The sequence below is a fragment of the Hypomesus nipponensis genome, chromosome 10 (genome assembly GCF_054491055.1).
Source record: "Hypomesus nipponensis isolate SF chromosome 10, ASM5449105v1, whole genome shotgun sequence".
Classification (NCBI taxonomy): domain Eukaryota; kingdom Metazoa; phylum Chordata; class Actinopteri; order Osmeriformes; family Osmeridae; genus Hypomesus; species Hypomesus nipponensis.
In genome coordinates this window covers 9,295,485-9,312,249 of record NC_140370.1, presented here as the reverse complement: position 1 = coordinate 9,312,249, position 16,765 = coordinate 9,295,485, and the positions used below count along the sequence as shown (strand labels likewise).

At 43.5% G+C, this 16,765-nt stretch overlaps 1 protein-coding gene across 11 annotated transcripts in view; it reads right to left on the bottom strand.

The window, feature by feature from the left end:
- The window catches only part of dlg1b (discs large MAGUK scaffold protein 1b), a 68,180-nt gene that overhangs the window by 8,010 nt on the left and 43,405 nt on the right, over positions 1 to 16,765 (bottom strand). For all 11 annotated transcript variants that reach the window (XM_084706578.1, XM_084706567.1, XM_084706568.1 and 8 more), the window contains 10 exons: positions 14,658 to 14,708; positions 13,610 to 13,734; positions 12,630 to 12,799; positions 8,650 to 8,786; positions 8,359 to 8,503; positions 4,144 to 4,270; positions 2,314 to 2,470; positions 2,052 to 2,154; positions 860 to 974; positions 478 to 654 (listed from right to left, as the gene is read on the bottom strand). In XM_084706578.1, the coding sequence (XP_084562704.1) occupies positions 478 to 654; positions 860 to 974; positions 2,052 to 2,154; positions 2,314 to 2,470; positions 4,144 to 4,270; positions 8,359 to 8,503; positions 8,650 to 8,786; positions 12,630 to 12,799; positions 13,610 to 13,734; positions 14,658 to 14,708 (1,307 nt within the window). The remainder of the gene's footprint in view (positions 1 to 477; positions 655 to 859; positions 975 to 2,051; positions 2,155 to 2,313; positions 2,471 to 4,143; positions 4,271 to 8,358; positions 8,504 to 8,649; positions 8,787 to 12,629; positions 12,800 to 13,609; positions 13,735 to 14,657; positions 14,709 to 16,765) is intronic.

The following is a 16,765-nucleotide window of genomic DNA, read 5'->3' as shown; positions in this document are numbered from 1 at the left end:
CTTGTGACCACACTCCCAGATATCACACAGCCTTCTGATCCCATGGAAACTGGACACCGGACACCAGAGAGGGTCATCCGGTTGCAGACCCTCAGAGACATCACAATATAGCAGGCTACCAGAGAGGCCAGTTTAAATATTCAGGGATGACTGTCTGGAAGTAACCCAAGCTCCATCCCAGGGATAGATATCTGCTCTATGGAGCCATGTGGAGTTTTGTTATGAGTTTCTCAGATAGAAATATATGTTCATGGTTGTTCTCTCTGGATCAACAGCACATTTGTCCAAAAAAGATACAATACAATCTGATATTAACTGACAACATGCTAGCTGGCACTTCTCAAACAAGATTTGTTTATAAAAGCTGACAATAAATATTGATTTGGGGAATTTCACAGCACCAGAAAGTGTTTTTGTCTGTATTGTACTTCTGAAGGGCAGGAAGAAGGTTTGAAAGTGTGCGTGCTGTGACTTTACCGTCTCTTGCTGGGGATGACACCAACTTCCTCCACCTCGCCTTCAGGGGTCACCTGGCGGGCCTGCCACCACTCGTCATCTGAGGCATTCACCACATGAAGGATGTCGCCAAACTTGAAGTTGAGACCCTGGCTCGGAAGGCCCGAGTCCTTGGTTTTGTCATAGTCAAACAGGGCTCTGGAGGAACAGACATCAAAAAGATGGTAAGGAAAACATCTTGCTTGTGGTGAAATGTATTAAATATTCTCCGCTATTCTCCATTTACTGAAACAGATGACAGGGAACTACGTTTCCCAAATTGTCAGCAGTTCTCTCCAGAGTGGTTCTAGGGTCTTTGTGTAGAGCTGGCTTCCTTGACAGAGGTAGTATTTATCCGTCTTACCTAACGTAGAGTGATCGCTTCTGACTGGTCCGCAGGGAGCCCGACCCAGAGCTGATGCTGCTGTTCATCATCTGTTCCCGCAGGTCGTGAATCTTCGCCTCAAACCGACTGTACTCTGAAGCAAAAACAACAAGGCCCATGCATGACATTTGACTAACTGAAAAAGCTATTTTCAAAAACGTGAAAACCCAACATATTTATTGCAAATCAGAAGGATCCAGATTTCTGAGGACATGCATATGAAAGAAAAGCTTAACCCAGTGAAGAAGACAATAAATAGCAAAAGCTAAACTGCAACAGAAGTTTTAACAGCATATACAGGACGTGTTTCTCAGACTGTTGTACCAAATGCTAAGCAACTAAGAACTAAACAAAACTTGGATCAACTTAAACCTGAAGGTACAGCAAACAGGCATGTGATGTCATAATCTGCTGGAGGGGTGGCAAGAGAGAACTCGCACCCCACCAGTAATGTGTCCAGCGTGTCCAGACCAACACATTCATGTAGACTGCACCAGGCCGTTTAAACAAGCATTCCAATCTTTTAAAATAAACCTAATGTTATTACAAACCTAATGTTATTACCTTGTTATCTTATTGTCCCTCAAACTTTGCAGGAAGGCAAGCGTCAACATAATATACTGGCAAGTGTATACATGATATACTGTTCTGTCAAATACTGCAGAAGAACAGCAGTCAATTTTATGATTAGAAAACAAACCAGCGACTGTCAATTCTCTTCCTCGTGACTAGGGTCAGTACTTACAAAAGGAGCCGACGCATTGAAGTTCAAATACTTCAGCCGGCAGTTGGTACAGTCCTGACCACCAAGTTGCAGCCTACTGAAACAGCATCCTACGGTGACTGATACTGAAGTCCTCTTTCTGCTGCCTCTGCACTCCTCTCCAGCCTCCTGGCTCCTCTCTCCCTCTCACTTACCTCCTCTCCCTCTCTCATCTTTCAATAATTCAATCCCTCTGTGCTCCCTCCTCACACCTCCTGCTGTGAATACCCTCTGTCCCAACCCTCTTTCCGAAGTCATTCTCCAAGCGCATTTCATGATGATGAATTCAATTGAATTCAGAAGATCCACCCTTACGTGGGTTTACGTTGATTGAAATTCACATCTTACTCGCTGACACATCCACTATCGACCTATAATCAGAACAGAGATAATATCAAGGTGGCTCACCCTCTGGCCTGTAGTGGGCCACGATGGTGACAGTTTGACCAGCATTCTTAAGGGCCGCCGCCGCCTGTTCATGTGTGGCACTGCGGAGGTCCACACCATTCACCTGACAGGGATGATAGAAATCATTCACTGTGGAGGTTGTTTTAGATATCTAAATAATTGGGGGGGGGGGGGGGGGGGGATAATTAATACTTTGATTATCATTACTTGATATGATTATATGTTTGTGTGTGTGTGTCTGAGAATGTGCACGTGTTCTTACAGAGACAAGGCGGTCTCCTTTCCTCAGCTCCCCACACAAGTCTGCAGGGCCTCCTGCCAGGATGAAGGAGATGAAGATGCCCTCTCCATCTTCCCCGCCCACTATGTTGAAGCCCAGCCCCGTAGCTCCTCTGTGGAGCACCACCTTTCTAGGTTCTCTGGGGGACAAGGCAAAAAGGAATTAGATTCACTGAGCAGAGAAAAAGTTCCTTTTCATCCAGCTCTCTCTTTAAAGGGTTGTCATTTCAAAGGACAAAATTAGCAATTTTGTTACTTTGAAACTTGAGGCAAGGGCTTGATTGAATCTAAATAATTTAAGCTAAACCAGTTGAGTACATGAATTTAAAAAAAAGTTTCGACTCAAATAATAAATGATGGTTTTGATGTATTCCTTGTTTCATCAGTTTATTAATGTGATGAACAAGTTTGACCACTAGAGGGCAAAACCACTGTGTTATTTCTATCACATAAATACACAGCAAGGTGCTGCACAAGCTGGAGAGATAAGGACATGATACAATACTACTATGGCCGTTGGTCCTTTGATAGGATACCTATTATAGGGCATAAAGACGTACAACCTTGGGGAAAAAAATTACACAAAAAAGTACATTTGAAGTTTGTTCGAAAAAGACACAATAGGATTTTTTTCTATCCCGGCCCAAGTTGCATTTGTCCATGGTTACGGCCACGTGTCTACATTTCTGTCTGAGTCGTCTTCCCTTCCATTTGTCTCCTCCTTCTCTTCCATGTATTACAGTCTGTGACTGGCTGTTATACGTCACGCATAATGATCATCATTACCGCAACTGCTTCCAACTGATAATCTCAGTATCCGTCTTATTGAAAACCCTTCCCGTCTTCTGCTTGTCAGTTGCTTAATTCAGTGTTTGTGCTGTTCGTTCGAGGAAACTTTGTTCTTCGCAAACAGTTTTTTCCCCCACTACTAAATACTGTAGACTTGTGTTAGTCCCCCTCTCTTACTAGACGGACACGATCAAACAAGAGGCTCCTGACAGTCATGCTGTACGAATGTTGAATATTTGAGAGTATTCCTCTGCTGCTACTCTTCTGCCTCGTCTTCTCCCCTTCACAATAAAGGTCATAAGGTGACAGACCCTGTGGAAGTGGATTCAAGCCCGTCAAGTGCCCATTCATGCCTCCCTTTACAGTGACAAAAAAGAATGAGGGGATAGAAACAGAGAGAGTGGGATGGAGAGAGAGAGAGAGAGAGAGAGAGAGAGAGAGAGAGACAGTGAGAGAGAAAGAGAACTATCGCCGGGGGACTGGCCATCTGCCCTCCTGTTTACCCATGAGGCATAAGGCTGCACACAATTGCCGCTTCTGGCTGACTGGCCTCTGAGAAATTAAAAATAAATCCTGTTCACTCTCTGGCTTGAGTGCCATCAGACTGAGCTGAGATCTGTTGGAGGGGAGAGTTGAAATAAAAAAAGATAGAGAAGCATGGTGGAGGCTACTTCATCTCCCAAGACCCTCTCTCTTTAAACCTTCCAAGGCCAGCCCAAGGCCAGACCTACACAAATCTTCCTGGTTTATCACTCTCTCGCCTTCCAAGCGCATCCCTTTTTCCATTTGAATCCTTATTGCCTCTATCCATCCACCTCTCCACTGCACTCCATTCATCCCCCCATCAATCTCACTGTCCTTGTATCCTATCATATCTTCAACTTACACACCCCTCCAGCATTCCATGTCTCCTATTCATAGTCTGCCCATACAGAAGTATACCCTAGGTGTGTTGACACGCACTGTGATCGAGCATCATCAATCACCAGAAGACATTCAAAGCAATATTTTTTTGTTGCCTTACCTGGTGACATCATCCTCTCCCAGCATGCTCTTGGGGGTGGGTGAGTAGCGTCCCGAGGGGGCAGATGGGAGGGGCTGTCCCAGGAAGCTGGGTGGGCTGATATGGTTCTCCATGTGTTGGGAGTAGGCTGATGGAGACAAAAACAAAAACAGGAGTCTTAGATGCCTAGGCCAAGAACTGGAAACAGATGCCAAACGGCTAACCAGAAGCTGAACTCTGTAGACCTGCGCTAGCTTTTACGGAAGAGGGACGCGGACGGCGGGGTACGTGTCTGTGACTGGCAAGGTTCTCAAGACTCTGGGGTCTGGTCCTCTAAGCCGTTAAGTCTTTGAAACATATCTCCAACATCTGATCCCACACAGTGCCAAAGCAACCAGCTTGCGAGGGGAAACAGTCTCCACTTCAATCCTTCAGCTAATGTTCACTGGGCTACAGTTACAGATGTGATTGTGTGAGGCACGGAAGACCTTGGGGGGTATGGGGGGGTAGGGGGTGGGTTAAGTAATGCAACCCTGAGCATTCGTACATCCAGGGTGGGACGTTGGTGTGCCAGTGTACACCCCCGTGTCGGAAAAAGCCAACAGCCAATGCTCTCTCATTCCCATTCCCATGACAGAGAGACATGGTAACGTACTGTAGCTACATGACAGAAACTGCCAATGGCTTGATTTGAGCACCAACGACGCTCGCTGTAATTTACATAGATGAATTAGAGGCTGGGAACCCCATTAGCTGACTGTAAGACGATCCAATGATTTTTACAATATCACCCTTTACTGTATGAAAGGCAGTTACGACATTGGGATTGGTCGTTCCTCTGACATGCTGTTTACTATGGGGCTTGGAGGTCGGCAGTTTCACAAGCACAATTACCTTCATGCCAAAGCTACAGCTAACGACTCATGCATAATGTTGTCTCAATTCCAATTTCAGAACATTGTCCGCTGACCCCGCACCTTTGGAACCTGGTCACGGTTTGATGGCGTTGTCTTGAGTCAAATGTCTTAGGATTTGAAACCCTTGCTGTGTACAGATGATGATGAATGTATATTCTATTTTAAGGTTATATTGGAAACACGGAGGCTTAGTACAGAACTTAGGTTTTATTATTTCATTAACAGTCCAATCTCAACAGCAGTTAACAGATGGTGAGTGACATGGTTTACACAAAACACTGTTATGATCCCACATACAACCTACTAAAAAAGCAGTAACACTCAAACAGTGCTTGCAAAAAAAGCTCACTAATTGTCATTGTGGCAGTAAACCATGCGAATGAAATGAGCATGGTGCATGTGACACTGAAAGTGATATATCTCAAATGTAATTTATTATCTATCAAGAGAACATTGACATTCATGTTTGTTAACAAACCTGAAGTTACCAACAAAAAAAAAACTCCCAGAACAGGCACCTTGTTATTAACTTTCTCCAAATATGGACTTATGTAAAACTAGAATTAATACAAGTTGACATGTATTAATACAACTTCAGGTAGGTATTCTACATTTGAAATTGATCTCCAGACCCCTTTTTTCAATTAAATATAACAACGGGAGATTAAGCCTTGATTCTCACTTAATTGCAGCTTCCCTCCCCCAGCCCCATCTCTTGATCCAATCAACCCAATTGGTGCATCCGATAACTCCAAAGAGAAGGATGAGGGTACAGTGCACACCACATCATAAGGCCCATCAACACAATCATGTCCCCATTTCCTAACCCCCCCCCCCCCCCCCCAAACCCATTATTGAGCCATTGTGCACACTTAACAGAATTATTTCTCATTCATTAACTCCGGTTTGGATCCTTCTCCATGCTTCCTAGCGGGAACCATCATTATAATATTGCTCCCCCCTCCCCAGCCCCACAACCTCTCCCCGTTCTCTGCATTAGTGTATTACTGTCTGGATTAGCAGGAAATGGTCGTAGCATCAGCAGCAGCACGGCCCGTGACACCCGGGCTGTGATTCAATTCTGTCGTTTGTCCTTCACGCCTGTGAGTGGACACGTCATGACAGCGGTATGCTTGTCTCGGGGGATCTCTGGGAGCGCCGTGTTAGCGTAAGCTTTCAGTTAGAGGGGCTTTTTAGAGCGCAGAGGACTGAGAGGGGGACTGCCAAGACACTGATAGTGACAGTCGCCTCTAGCATTGAGCTCAAGGTGGTGCAGATGACCTTTTTACTGGATTTCAAAAGTATTTTGGTCCAGTTGTCAAGTCAGTGTCACACTAATAACTCAGCATGTTTGTATGTCTATGTATTCACTCTTCTGTACCATCATTGTATACAGGTTGTAATCATTTAACGCTAAAGAACAGATGGATGGAGATGGAACTAGCTTAGGTCTTTCATGCCATTGCATTACAGTGAATGAATCTTTTTTGGGGATGATACAGAACAATTTGTAGTTCTTTAAATGAATGTACAGTATTAACTCCACTAACCCCATCTCTGCCCAGCTGTAACAAATTCATCAACTGAATTGCAGGTGATGTGTTAAGTGATCATTTGTGAAATTAATATATGAAATGAGGCTCCCTGAACATAACATGTTACTGCACACATTCTTGCTGGCCTCATTTCCTCCAGAATCACATTTTCTCGGAACTCTGTTCCGGTGTTGTTGGAAAAATTCTGTACAATGCAGAAACTGACAGTCTAACTCCTTTTTCACCCTTGAGCAACCCCAACCCCACCATCACCAACGTTGGGATCCATCAAGGGAGCAATTTGCCACTAATGCATGTGAACCGACCGTGTTTAAGGAAAGCGCTGCATAGTTTTGTCTTTGAAACGTGCCATTCACAGTAAATTAGAGGGGGCATTGTCTTTTAGTTGAGATGGATCAATTGTGGTCCCATGTGATTTTCCCTTCCCCAATAATTAGTTGGAGCAGAAATGACTGGGATGCATTTAAACAGCTTGTGTGTGGTGTGTGTCTGTAGAGGCCTCCAGCCCTGGGACGTGAGAGGGGGACATGACCTTTGGTGCCCTGAGGGACAGGCATTCTCACTACACAAATGCTCTTTTTTTCACCCTGATGTTTGGCTATGTTGTTCTGGTACAAATAACTATACTTATACCTATAAGAAAAGGAGAATATCCAATTCATTGGTGTGTCTCTAACATTCTTTCACCTTCCCAATAAGGAAAGCATTGTCCACACAGGGCAGTAATGGATTGCAAGTCATCTGCTTTGTAATACCCCCTTCAAATAAGTCACATGGCCTTGAATCAACCACATTTGTGGGAAAACAATCTGACGACTAAGATGAGTATCATCACTGGCTGGCCATGTTGCTAAAACCGACATCACTTCCTGACATGATGCTTCACAGTGTATACATTAACCTAACCAACAGGAGCAGTTTGGCTGAGGCCTTCACGGCTGAGGGAGTGAATGGCGTCAGTATGTGGGGGTAGGTTGGTCAGATGTGTCCAATCAATAGGGCTTGAGCCCTTTCCTCTGTGGGGCTGTTAGTGCCCCCCCCCCCCCCCCCCCCCCCCGGCCCCGCCACGAGCGAGCAGGACAGATCAATGTGGTGGCTGATCTGACACACTTTCAACCTCAGTACCACGGAAATGTCAGGGGTGGCCAGCTGGGGCTGGTCCTCTGGCACATATGGTCGTTTTTGCAAATTGGTTTGTGATTTGGGTGGCTGGCTTTTTTTTCTCTCCTTTTGCTGTGCAATTGGATGCGTCTGGGATGAATGTGGTTAGGAGTCAGAGTGTGTCACGGAATCCTTTCATCTATTTCCCAGATCCTTCTCGCACAGGACAAGAACTTACCACCTGGTGTTATCCATTACATTTCACTTAAATGAGGAAGCTACCGTAGGTCAAATGAAACGGTAAAACGACATGTTGGATTGAATAAATCACCGATATGGGATTAATTTAATAAACGAGTCATCAGTATCACAATAATAGCTTTGTCACGCCATCTATGAAGTGCAAACCTTAAAAACATTTGAACTTAAATTGATCATCAATTGTATCATTCAATTTCTGTATTCCTTTTTTGTTGACTTCGCAGATGTCACAAACACACAGTTAAGATGCACATCCAAATTTCTTACTGTCAATTAGTAGAGAAATTCAAAGAGAAAAAATAAAAATCAACAGGAAATCAGCTTGTTTAATATAGGGGGCACATGTTTACGTCCAGACAGAAAGGGAGAGATAATACAAACCAACACAAAAGCATACTCACAGTTGGTGATGTCAGGTGGAGCAAAGCTGTCATTCATGAAGACACTGTTGGGTTTTGCCACTTTCAAGTAGACCACGTCGGGGGTGTTTTTCAAGGCAGTCACGGCGTGTTCATGGCTCACCTCTTCAAGGCAAGCACTGTTCACCTGCACAGGAACACAACAGAGAGCTCAACACTTGGGTAGTTCACACACACACACACACACACATATATAAACAACACACACAGGACATAATGTCATCAGACAAAAGACCAATGTGTCCAAATACACCATACAAAATGCGCACTTACAGCCAGAAGTTTGTCTCCTATCTGTAATCTTCCGTCTTTGTGTGCAGCTCCTCCTTCAATGATCTTGGTGACGTAGATGCTGTTATCCCCTGGGATGTGCTGGTTCCCCACACCCCCTGCTATACTGAAACCAAGACCTAGGAGAGACCAAGACAAAGGGGCAAGTCTGTCAGACCACTATGGAGAGACCAATAGGAACATTTAACATACTGTAGTAGAATAAACCAACACCGCCCAGACGAACGGTGGAACTGTACATTCTGACAAAGAAAACCCTTCTCTATAGGTTTCATTGGAGCTGAAGATTTGTTCCAATTGTCTGAATAATCATAAGACCCTGGGGGAATTATCGCAAAAGCGACTTGGCAAATAAAGACAACAGATTGAAAAATCTGCATATATTTATTATTTACCAACCAGAAATGAAAAGCACAATAATGTCCTCTTTTGCATCATGGATAATGATGCATACATACATTTCTAACTGAAAAGGCCAGCATTGTGGTTGCAGGCAGCCCCAAGTTAATGCAGTTTGTGCCAGAAGGGTAGTGTGACTCGGACAATCCCTCCCCCCACCCCTGTCAGAACCCCCAGGCCAGTCTTAATCCAAAGAAGTGATTTACCATTATTGCTTCTTTTATTAGGATTCCTCCGTAAGGAGGAAACCTATTGTTATTGGTGGTTTTATTATTTGTAATTCTTGTACCATGGGAGTCAATGGCAGCCCCTAGACCCCATCGACAACTTTTTGTGAAATTTGGCACACTCATTAAGGACAGTTTCTTCTATACCTACACCAAGTTTCATGTCTCCCATTAGACCACTCTAGCGCCACCAATGGGTCAAAGTTGGACTTGTGTTTACACACGCAACTTTTGAACCGTATGACTCATTTTCAAAAATGAGGTACCATTGGATTCCCTGGATCAAGCCGAGTTCAACGCACACCATGGCGTTAATTTCCGGTTATATAGATTTCCCGCCATTTCCGGTTTTATCAAAAACCTTTGAAAGCCTACTGCTCCTACAATTTTTGTCATATCTTCTTCAAAATCACCAGAGATGATCTTCAGACCAAGCCTCACAAAAGTTATCAAAGGAATTTTGATCCTCATAACCGTCTGTCCGGTACAGCCAATCAAATTCATCAGAAAAGCCGCCAAACAGGATGTGAAGTCATGTCTCAGCAAATCTTTGAGATATCAACACTAAACTTGGTAGATCGGAGGAAGACACTACAACATGTTACCATGTGCAAAGGCAAATTCATATCTCAAAAAATGATTGATATAAAGCAAATTGAACTTATCGCTAACGCTAAAATTATGCTTTACACATCAGCCAGTCAAAAACTGATACTCTGATTCAATCACAAGTTCATATGAAAACTCTTGAGAATGTTCATAACACAAATCTGTGAAAAAGTTGACTGTAAGATGAAAGGTCGATTTTTGGTGAATATTTGAAACATGCTTGCTTGGCTAATTTCTAGGCAAATTTCCAATGAATGTCTCCCTTGCTCCTCCCCGCGCGTGCTCCAAAATCTCACACACACTCAGCCTTCCCTTGACACACGCGCGGCCAAGACGCACACGCAACATTTCAGGAGAGTGTGGGCTGACCAAGCCCCCACTCATTCCTTGGTCTTTAGCAAAGGCCCATGTGGCTCTTGATGGTATTGCATTTCCGATTTTGTATGCAATGGTAAAAAGGTCTCAAATCCTGAAACATTGATAGTGTAGGCCGAGAAACACTTTAACAAAAGCCCATGTGGATCTTGTTGGTATTGCATTTCCGATTTTGTATGCAATGGTATAAAGTTATAAAAATCCTGAAACATTGATAGTATAGACCAAGAGTAACTACCACACCACAAATGGCCCACCATTACCCATAGGTGGCGCTACAGGCCACGCCAAAAAGCACAAATATACAAGGCTTTCTGGAATGGATAGGCTCACCAAGCCCCCTCCCTTCACTTATTGGCTTGAAAAAAAGGCCCATGTGGCTCTTGATGGTATTGCATTTCCGATTTTGTATGCAATGGTAAAAAGGTCTCAAAATCCTGAAACATAGATAGTATAGGCAAAGAAACACTTTAACAAAAAGCCCATGTGGATCTTGTTGGTATTGCTTTTCCGATTTTGTATACAATGGTAAAAAGTTATAAAAATCCTGAAACATTGATAGTATAGACCAAGAGTAACTACCACACCACAAATGGCCCACTATTACCCATAGGTCTTCCCTTGACACACGCGCGGGCTTGGCAAGACGCACACGCAACATTTCAGGAGAGTGTTCCTTGGTCTTTTGCAAAGGCCATGTGGATCTTGATGGTATTGCATTTCAGATTTTGTTTGCCATGGTAAAAAGTTATCCAAATCCTGAAACATTGATAGTAAAGGCCAAGAGTAACAACAACACTTTAACAAAAGCCCATGTGGATCTTGTTGGTATTGCATTTCCGATTTTGTATGCAATGGTAAAAAGTTAAAAACATCCTGAAACATTGATAGTATAGGCCAAGAGTAACTACCACACCACAAATGGCCCACCATTACCAATAGGTGTCGCTACAGGCCACGCCCTAAAGCACAAAGCACTTCACTTCTTGTGAAGATTAAAGCGCTTCACTTCTTGGCTTGAAATAAAGGCCCTTGTGGATGTTGATGTTATTGCATTTCAGATTTGGTATCCCATTGGAAATTCTGCAGCATTGATTTTTCTATACAGTTACAATTTGTCAAGAATATACATTTTTCAATGGTTCGCAATGCTTTACACGTAAGCCAGTCAAACAAGTTCATATGAAGACTCTTGAGAATGTTTAGTACACAAATCTGAGAAAAAGTTGACTCTAAGATGAAAGGTCGATTTTTGGTGAATCTTTGAAACATGCATGCTTGGCTAATTTCTAGGGAAATTTACAATGAAATGTGTCCCCTGCTCCTCCCCGCGCATGCTCCAAATTCTCAGACACTCATTCTTCCCTTGACACGCGCGGGCTTGGCAAGACACACACGCAACATATCAGGACTGTGTGGGCTGACCAAGCCCCCACTCATTCCTTGAATATCAGCATAGGCCCTTGAGGACCTTGGTGTCATTGCATTTCCTACTTTGTATGCAATAGTAAAAAGGTCTCCAAATCCTGACACATTGACAGTACAGGCCAAGAGTAACTACCACACTTTACCCAAAGCCCATGTGGATCCTGTTGGTATTGCATTTCCGATTTTATATGCAATGGTAAAAAGTTTTTAAAATCCTGAAACATTAATAGTATAGGCCAAGAGTAACTACCACACCACAAATGGCCCACCATTACCCATAGGTGGCGCTACAGGCCACGCCTTAATGCATAAAGATACAAGGCTTTCTGGAATGGATAAGCTCACCAAGCCCCCTTCCTTCACTTACTGGCTTGAAATAAAGGCCCTTGTGGATCTTGATGGTATTGCATTTCAGATTTGGTATGCCATTGGTAATTCTGCAGCATACATTTTTCTATACAGTTACAATTTGTCAAAAATAAACATTTTTCAATGGTTCGCAGTGTTTGGAGGAATCCGCCATTACTGCTTGCAGTTATATTTACATTTAGGATTAAACCCTAACATGTTGGGGGGAAAAAAAAGTATTCCTCAATATAAGTGCTTTTCCTTCTAAATTGTCTTCACACAGATGAATAATGTTGAACAAATATATTCTAAAGCCTCTATACTGGACAGAAAGGTTGATTCTCAACATCCAAGTAACAGATTAAAAGTCACTTATAATAACTTGGGGATATGTACAGAATTATATTAATAATAATAATGACATTTGCTGAAATGTATTTCAAGAGTCCCCCAGAACAGGGGTTTAATATGACTTTAAGACTGATTATTATCATGTAAGATGTAACTTGGGTATAATGTATCTCACTACATTCAAAAGAGCAGACCATGTGATGTGTGTGATGCTTCCGTACGTGCCTTTAGGCCCTTTCACAAGCTTGATCTCCATCAGCTTCTCAGAGACGGCCTTCCTCCGGCGCACGTAGAGGCGTACAAGCGAGCCCGCCTCCTTCAGTGCTTCCACGGCCCGACTGTGGGTCACGTCCCGGACATCCGCCTCGTTGACTCGCAGGATCACATCGTTGACACTGTTTAGGATTTGTTAGGAACACGAGTCAGGGTCTGAGTCAGGCATTATCTCAGCTGGACTCATTTGTCTATAAGAATCCAGATTTGGTCAAAACTGTCCTCTCTTTTCAATGGGCTCATTTATAGTACCTGAATCAAATGAATTTGCAGGGTGAAATGGAACTGACTCTAATCTTTCCATCAACAAAGAAATAGAAACATGACCCGTTGACACCGACTCGACAACAAAACAAAAAACACTCCAGTGCAAGTGAGCAATCGGACTCTCCATAAAGGGAGACATATTTGACCCCCCCTCAACGATGGAGAATAGCATGGCTGTGACCCTATCCTTATCCAGACAGTCATCAGCACCTGGATTACGTTCCCCGGCCAGGACTCTCTGAAACATTTATGAAGCCGTGAAATCAGCCCGAGCCTCTGCGGGTGGTCTGGGCAGCTGGGTGAAGGCTACTTGTCCCTCAGACACAGTGAGGGGATCCCCTGTGGTGTCACTGGCTCTACCAAGCCGGCTCTTTACCCTTCTGTGGAATCCAGCCTGGAGCCCCTTCTGAAGGCCTTGGTTTTCTATGTGGATGCGTCTCCTTTCTCCCAGGAGCACATGTTCATAAGGTGAACATCTATCACCACACATTTCTACACTTGTCGCCACTGTACTCCCAAATCTATGCCTGGTCTATGCCTGTGAGGTAGAACAGTCTAGAAAAATATCTCCGTACAAACCTATACACACACAATCAGGTGTGAGCCATGTCATGCAGTCTGAGTGTGTGTGTGTGTGTGTGTGTGCGCACGTCTGTGATCCTCACCGAAGACGTCCATCCTGGGCTGCTGCACCCCCAGGGATAACCTTTGTGATGAAGATGCTCGGGTCTTCACCGATGTGTGGGTTATCTGTGCCCCCTGCAATACTGAAACCCAGACCCGAATTTCCCTGGAGAGAAAGAACAAAGCGAAAGCCACATAGATGTTAGTCAACAACGACAACAACAGGAATATTATATATAGTGTGGCAGGAAAGTTGTAATGCGTCTAATTATGATGTTTCCAAACCACTTCAGTGTGGTAATATTAGCACATGTAAACAGCACCAGGACACAGGCACACACGGAGAAAGTCTGCGCGTCTGAGGAACAGCGGCACAGGGATGAGAGCTAGCAGGGAGACAGCTTGCGGAGAAGCATTTTTTATTTACGCCGTGTTAATAATAATGTGCACTTGAGAGAGCACAGCTGAATTAGGTCACGCGAAAAAAAGAAGATGAAAATAATTTTTAAAAAGACATCACCACAGGCACATTCCAGGATAAAGATGCGGGTACATTTAGCAAGGGACCAGGGTGTACAAAGTGAAAGACTTAGGTGTGTATCATGTAAAAAAAAAGAAAGTAAGGAATCATAGACAGAACTTAATCATTACGAGATACAGGTATTCATCACTTGAGTCCTTGAAGAGCTGAGAACACAATGCAGTCTAATAACATGTGTTCAATGGCTGAGTGTCATTTAATATGTAGGATTTTAAAGAGGTGATCCATTTGAGTTGCACCATTTAAGCAAGGACTCTCCATCTCTCTACAAGTCTGGAGGTTGTGTTATAAGTGGGGGTCAAATTAAGTACACAAAATGTGGATTAACAATAAAGAGTCTGCATGTACATTTAGATGGGTCAAAGTCAGAATACTTCACAATATTGTGGGCGGATTACATTGTAAAGCAACAAAACATGAAGTGACTTGACCCTTTGAGTTAATGGGCAAATTTGACATTGTTTCTGGGAAGAATCAGTCAAATTACATGCACCATTAATAAAGTCACACTAAGAATAGGGGGGAAAGGGGGGAATGGTCTCTCTTACCCGTTCAAGCGTAATCTCCTCATATTCATAATCTGCTTCGGTTCCGTTTACCTGAAAAGGTAAGAACGAGAGATGTGTATGAGGAGTTAGTATTACCCTCTGGTTCAAACACCAGAATCTACTTGTTCTGTTTCTGAAGTTGGACTACAGAGTAACTAAATGTCAGGGTCAAGGAAGATGTTAAACTAGTCTCTGTACACACACAGCTGTGCTGTCTTCATTTACATTCACCCACTTAACAGATGCTTTTATCCCAAGTTTTTCCAAAGTCTTCAGAGAAATGGTTGGATGAATTCAATAGCAGAGCACTGTTGTGCCCTTAGGTAGGCACTCAGGCTTTCACTGCATTGTCAATATCCAGCCAAGTGGATATAAAATGTGCAAATGTGAACAGGACTGGTAACTACCAACCTGTTCTGGTCCAGACTCTGCCAAGCTAACCCGTGAGCTGGTGCACACATACTTGAATGAGCTTCTCCAGTACTGTGCATGTGTTGGGGGACCATGTGTGATCTGACCATTACACCAACCATGGTATTCCAATTTTAAACTGTGCAAACCAATCACAACTAAACAGGTTTCTTGACCGGTGATGATCAATGCTGTTTAGATGATTGGCAAACCTTATCTCAGCTGACCGATTGTCTCACTCTGGTAGAACAATCAATAGTGTTTGGGCCTCTTCCTGTTCATGGTTCAGTCAGCCCTGAGGCCTGTCCGTCTACCCTCAACCACAGCACATACACACACACACACACACACACACGTGAGGCGTGTCTGGACCAAGAAGAGGTTAGGTCTGCATGAGTAACACACAAACACACATCTTACGTTACACTGTAGTCAGAGCTAATTATTGATGATATACATCAATAAAATCAAAACGTTTTCAGATTGACCTCCGGTTTTTCAATGGTTACCGTGGGCGAGTACAGGTACTTTCTATTATCGATTCATGAGAATTTAAGACATGAAACGCAAAAGAAGTACTCAGAGAAGTGAGAACCACTGTCAGTCAGCAAAACCTGGAGAAGCAGCACAACCCCGTCTGCTTCTTTCATCCCGTCTTTCTCCCCCACAGCACAAATGAATCCTGCAAAGACAAAGACCCATCTTGCTGACAACACCCAATGTCTTGAGCACTGCCGATCCCAATCAGGTGTGGGACAACTTTAAAGGCTGCTGTGTCGTCATCAGTTTAATTCTGATTGGTGTGAGGCCACGGAAGGGGATGAAGAGAAACTAGGGATATGAACACATGCTGCTTCACCCACTTTTGACATTTGGTGTCATTGCTTGGCAGGAATCCTTTAAACTACGGAGGCCGTTTGATAATATATTCAGCCATTGCCCTCATTACTCACTTCCTTCATATGACCAAACAGGACATGTGGAGGTGGTGTACATAAAGGTTGGTACAGACTACAATTATGACCTTATGAAGTAGCATTAAAACAGAATCCCAGCAAACATCAGGTTTACCGTTTATGTTTTGTAAATACTGCTTGTAGCCTTTTGTCAGGTAGCCTATATTCTGACATGCTTTGACTGAATTCATGGAGTGAATAAGGCTTGGATATACAGCCAGCATCAATCTGCTTTCAGCACCATGGACAGCACACAATTCCCTCTATAAAAGGAGTAACAAAGGTCAAACAACAAGTATAAAGTTGTATTCTTCACTAATGGTTAAAGAAATGAAGGTAAGCACCATGTTGCATGTCGCTTTGGGTAAAAGAATCAGCTAAGTTGACAAAATGTAAATGTATACAGTCTTAACTACACATGCACGTTTCTAATATGAAGCTCACAATCGGAGACTGCTCCCATCTGAATGTCAAAGAGGACCAATCACATCCCAGAATCCCAGAACTGCTCCATTAAGAGAACCAACTCAAAGGATGGATCCCATGAGGCTTTGGATGTTCTTATTTCAAAGCTGCTGAGGCTTTGGTTTTAGGAAAAGATGCAGATGTCATCATCTTGAGTAGTCAGAATAATAGGCAGCCTTAACCCCTGACCCCTGCTCAGACCTCATGGGAAATGAAGTGAAGAAATTAACTGAGGAGATGTACTCTGGTCGGTTATTGCGGAACCCACAGATACAC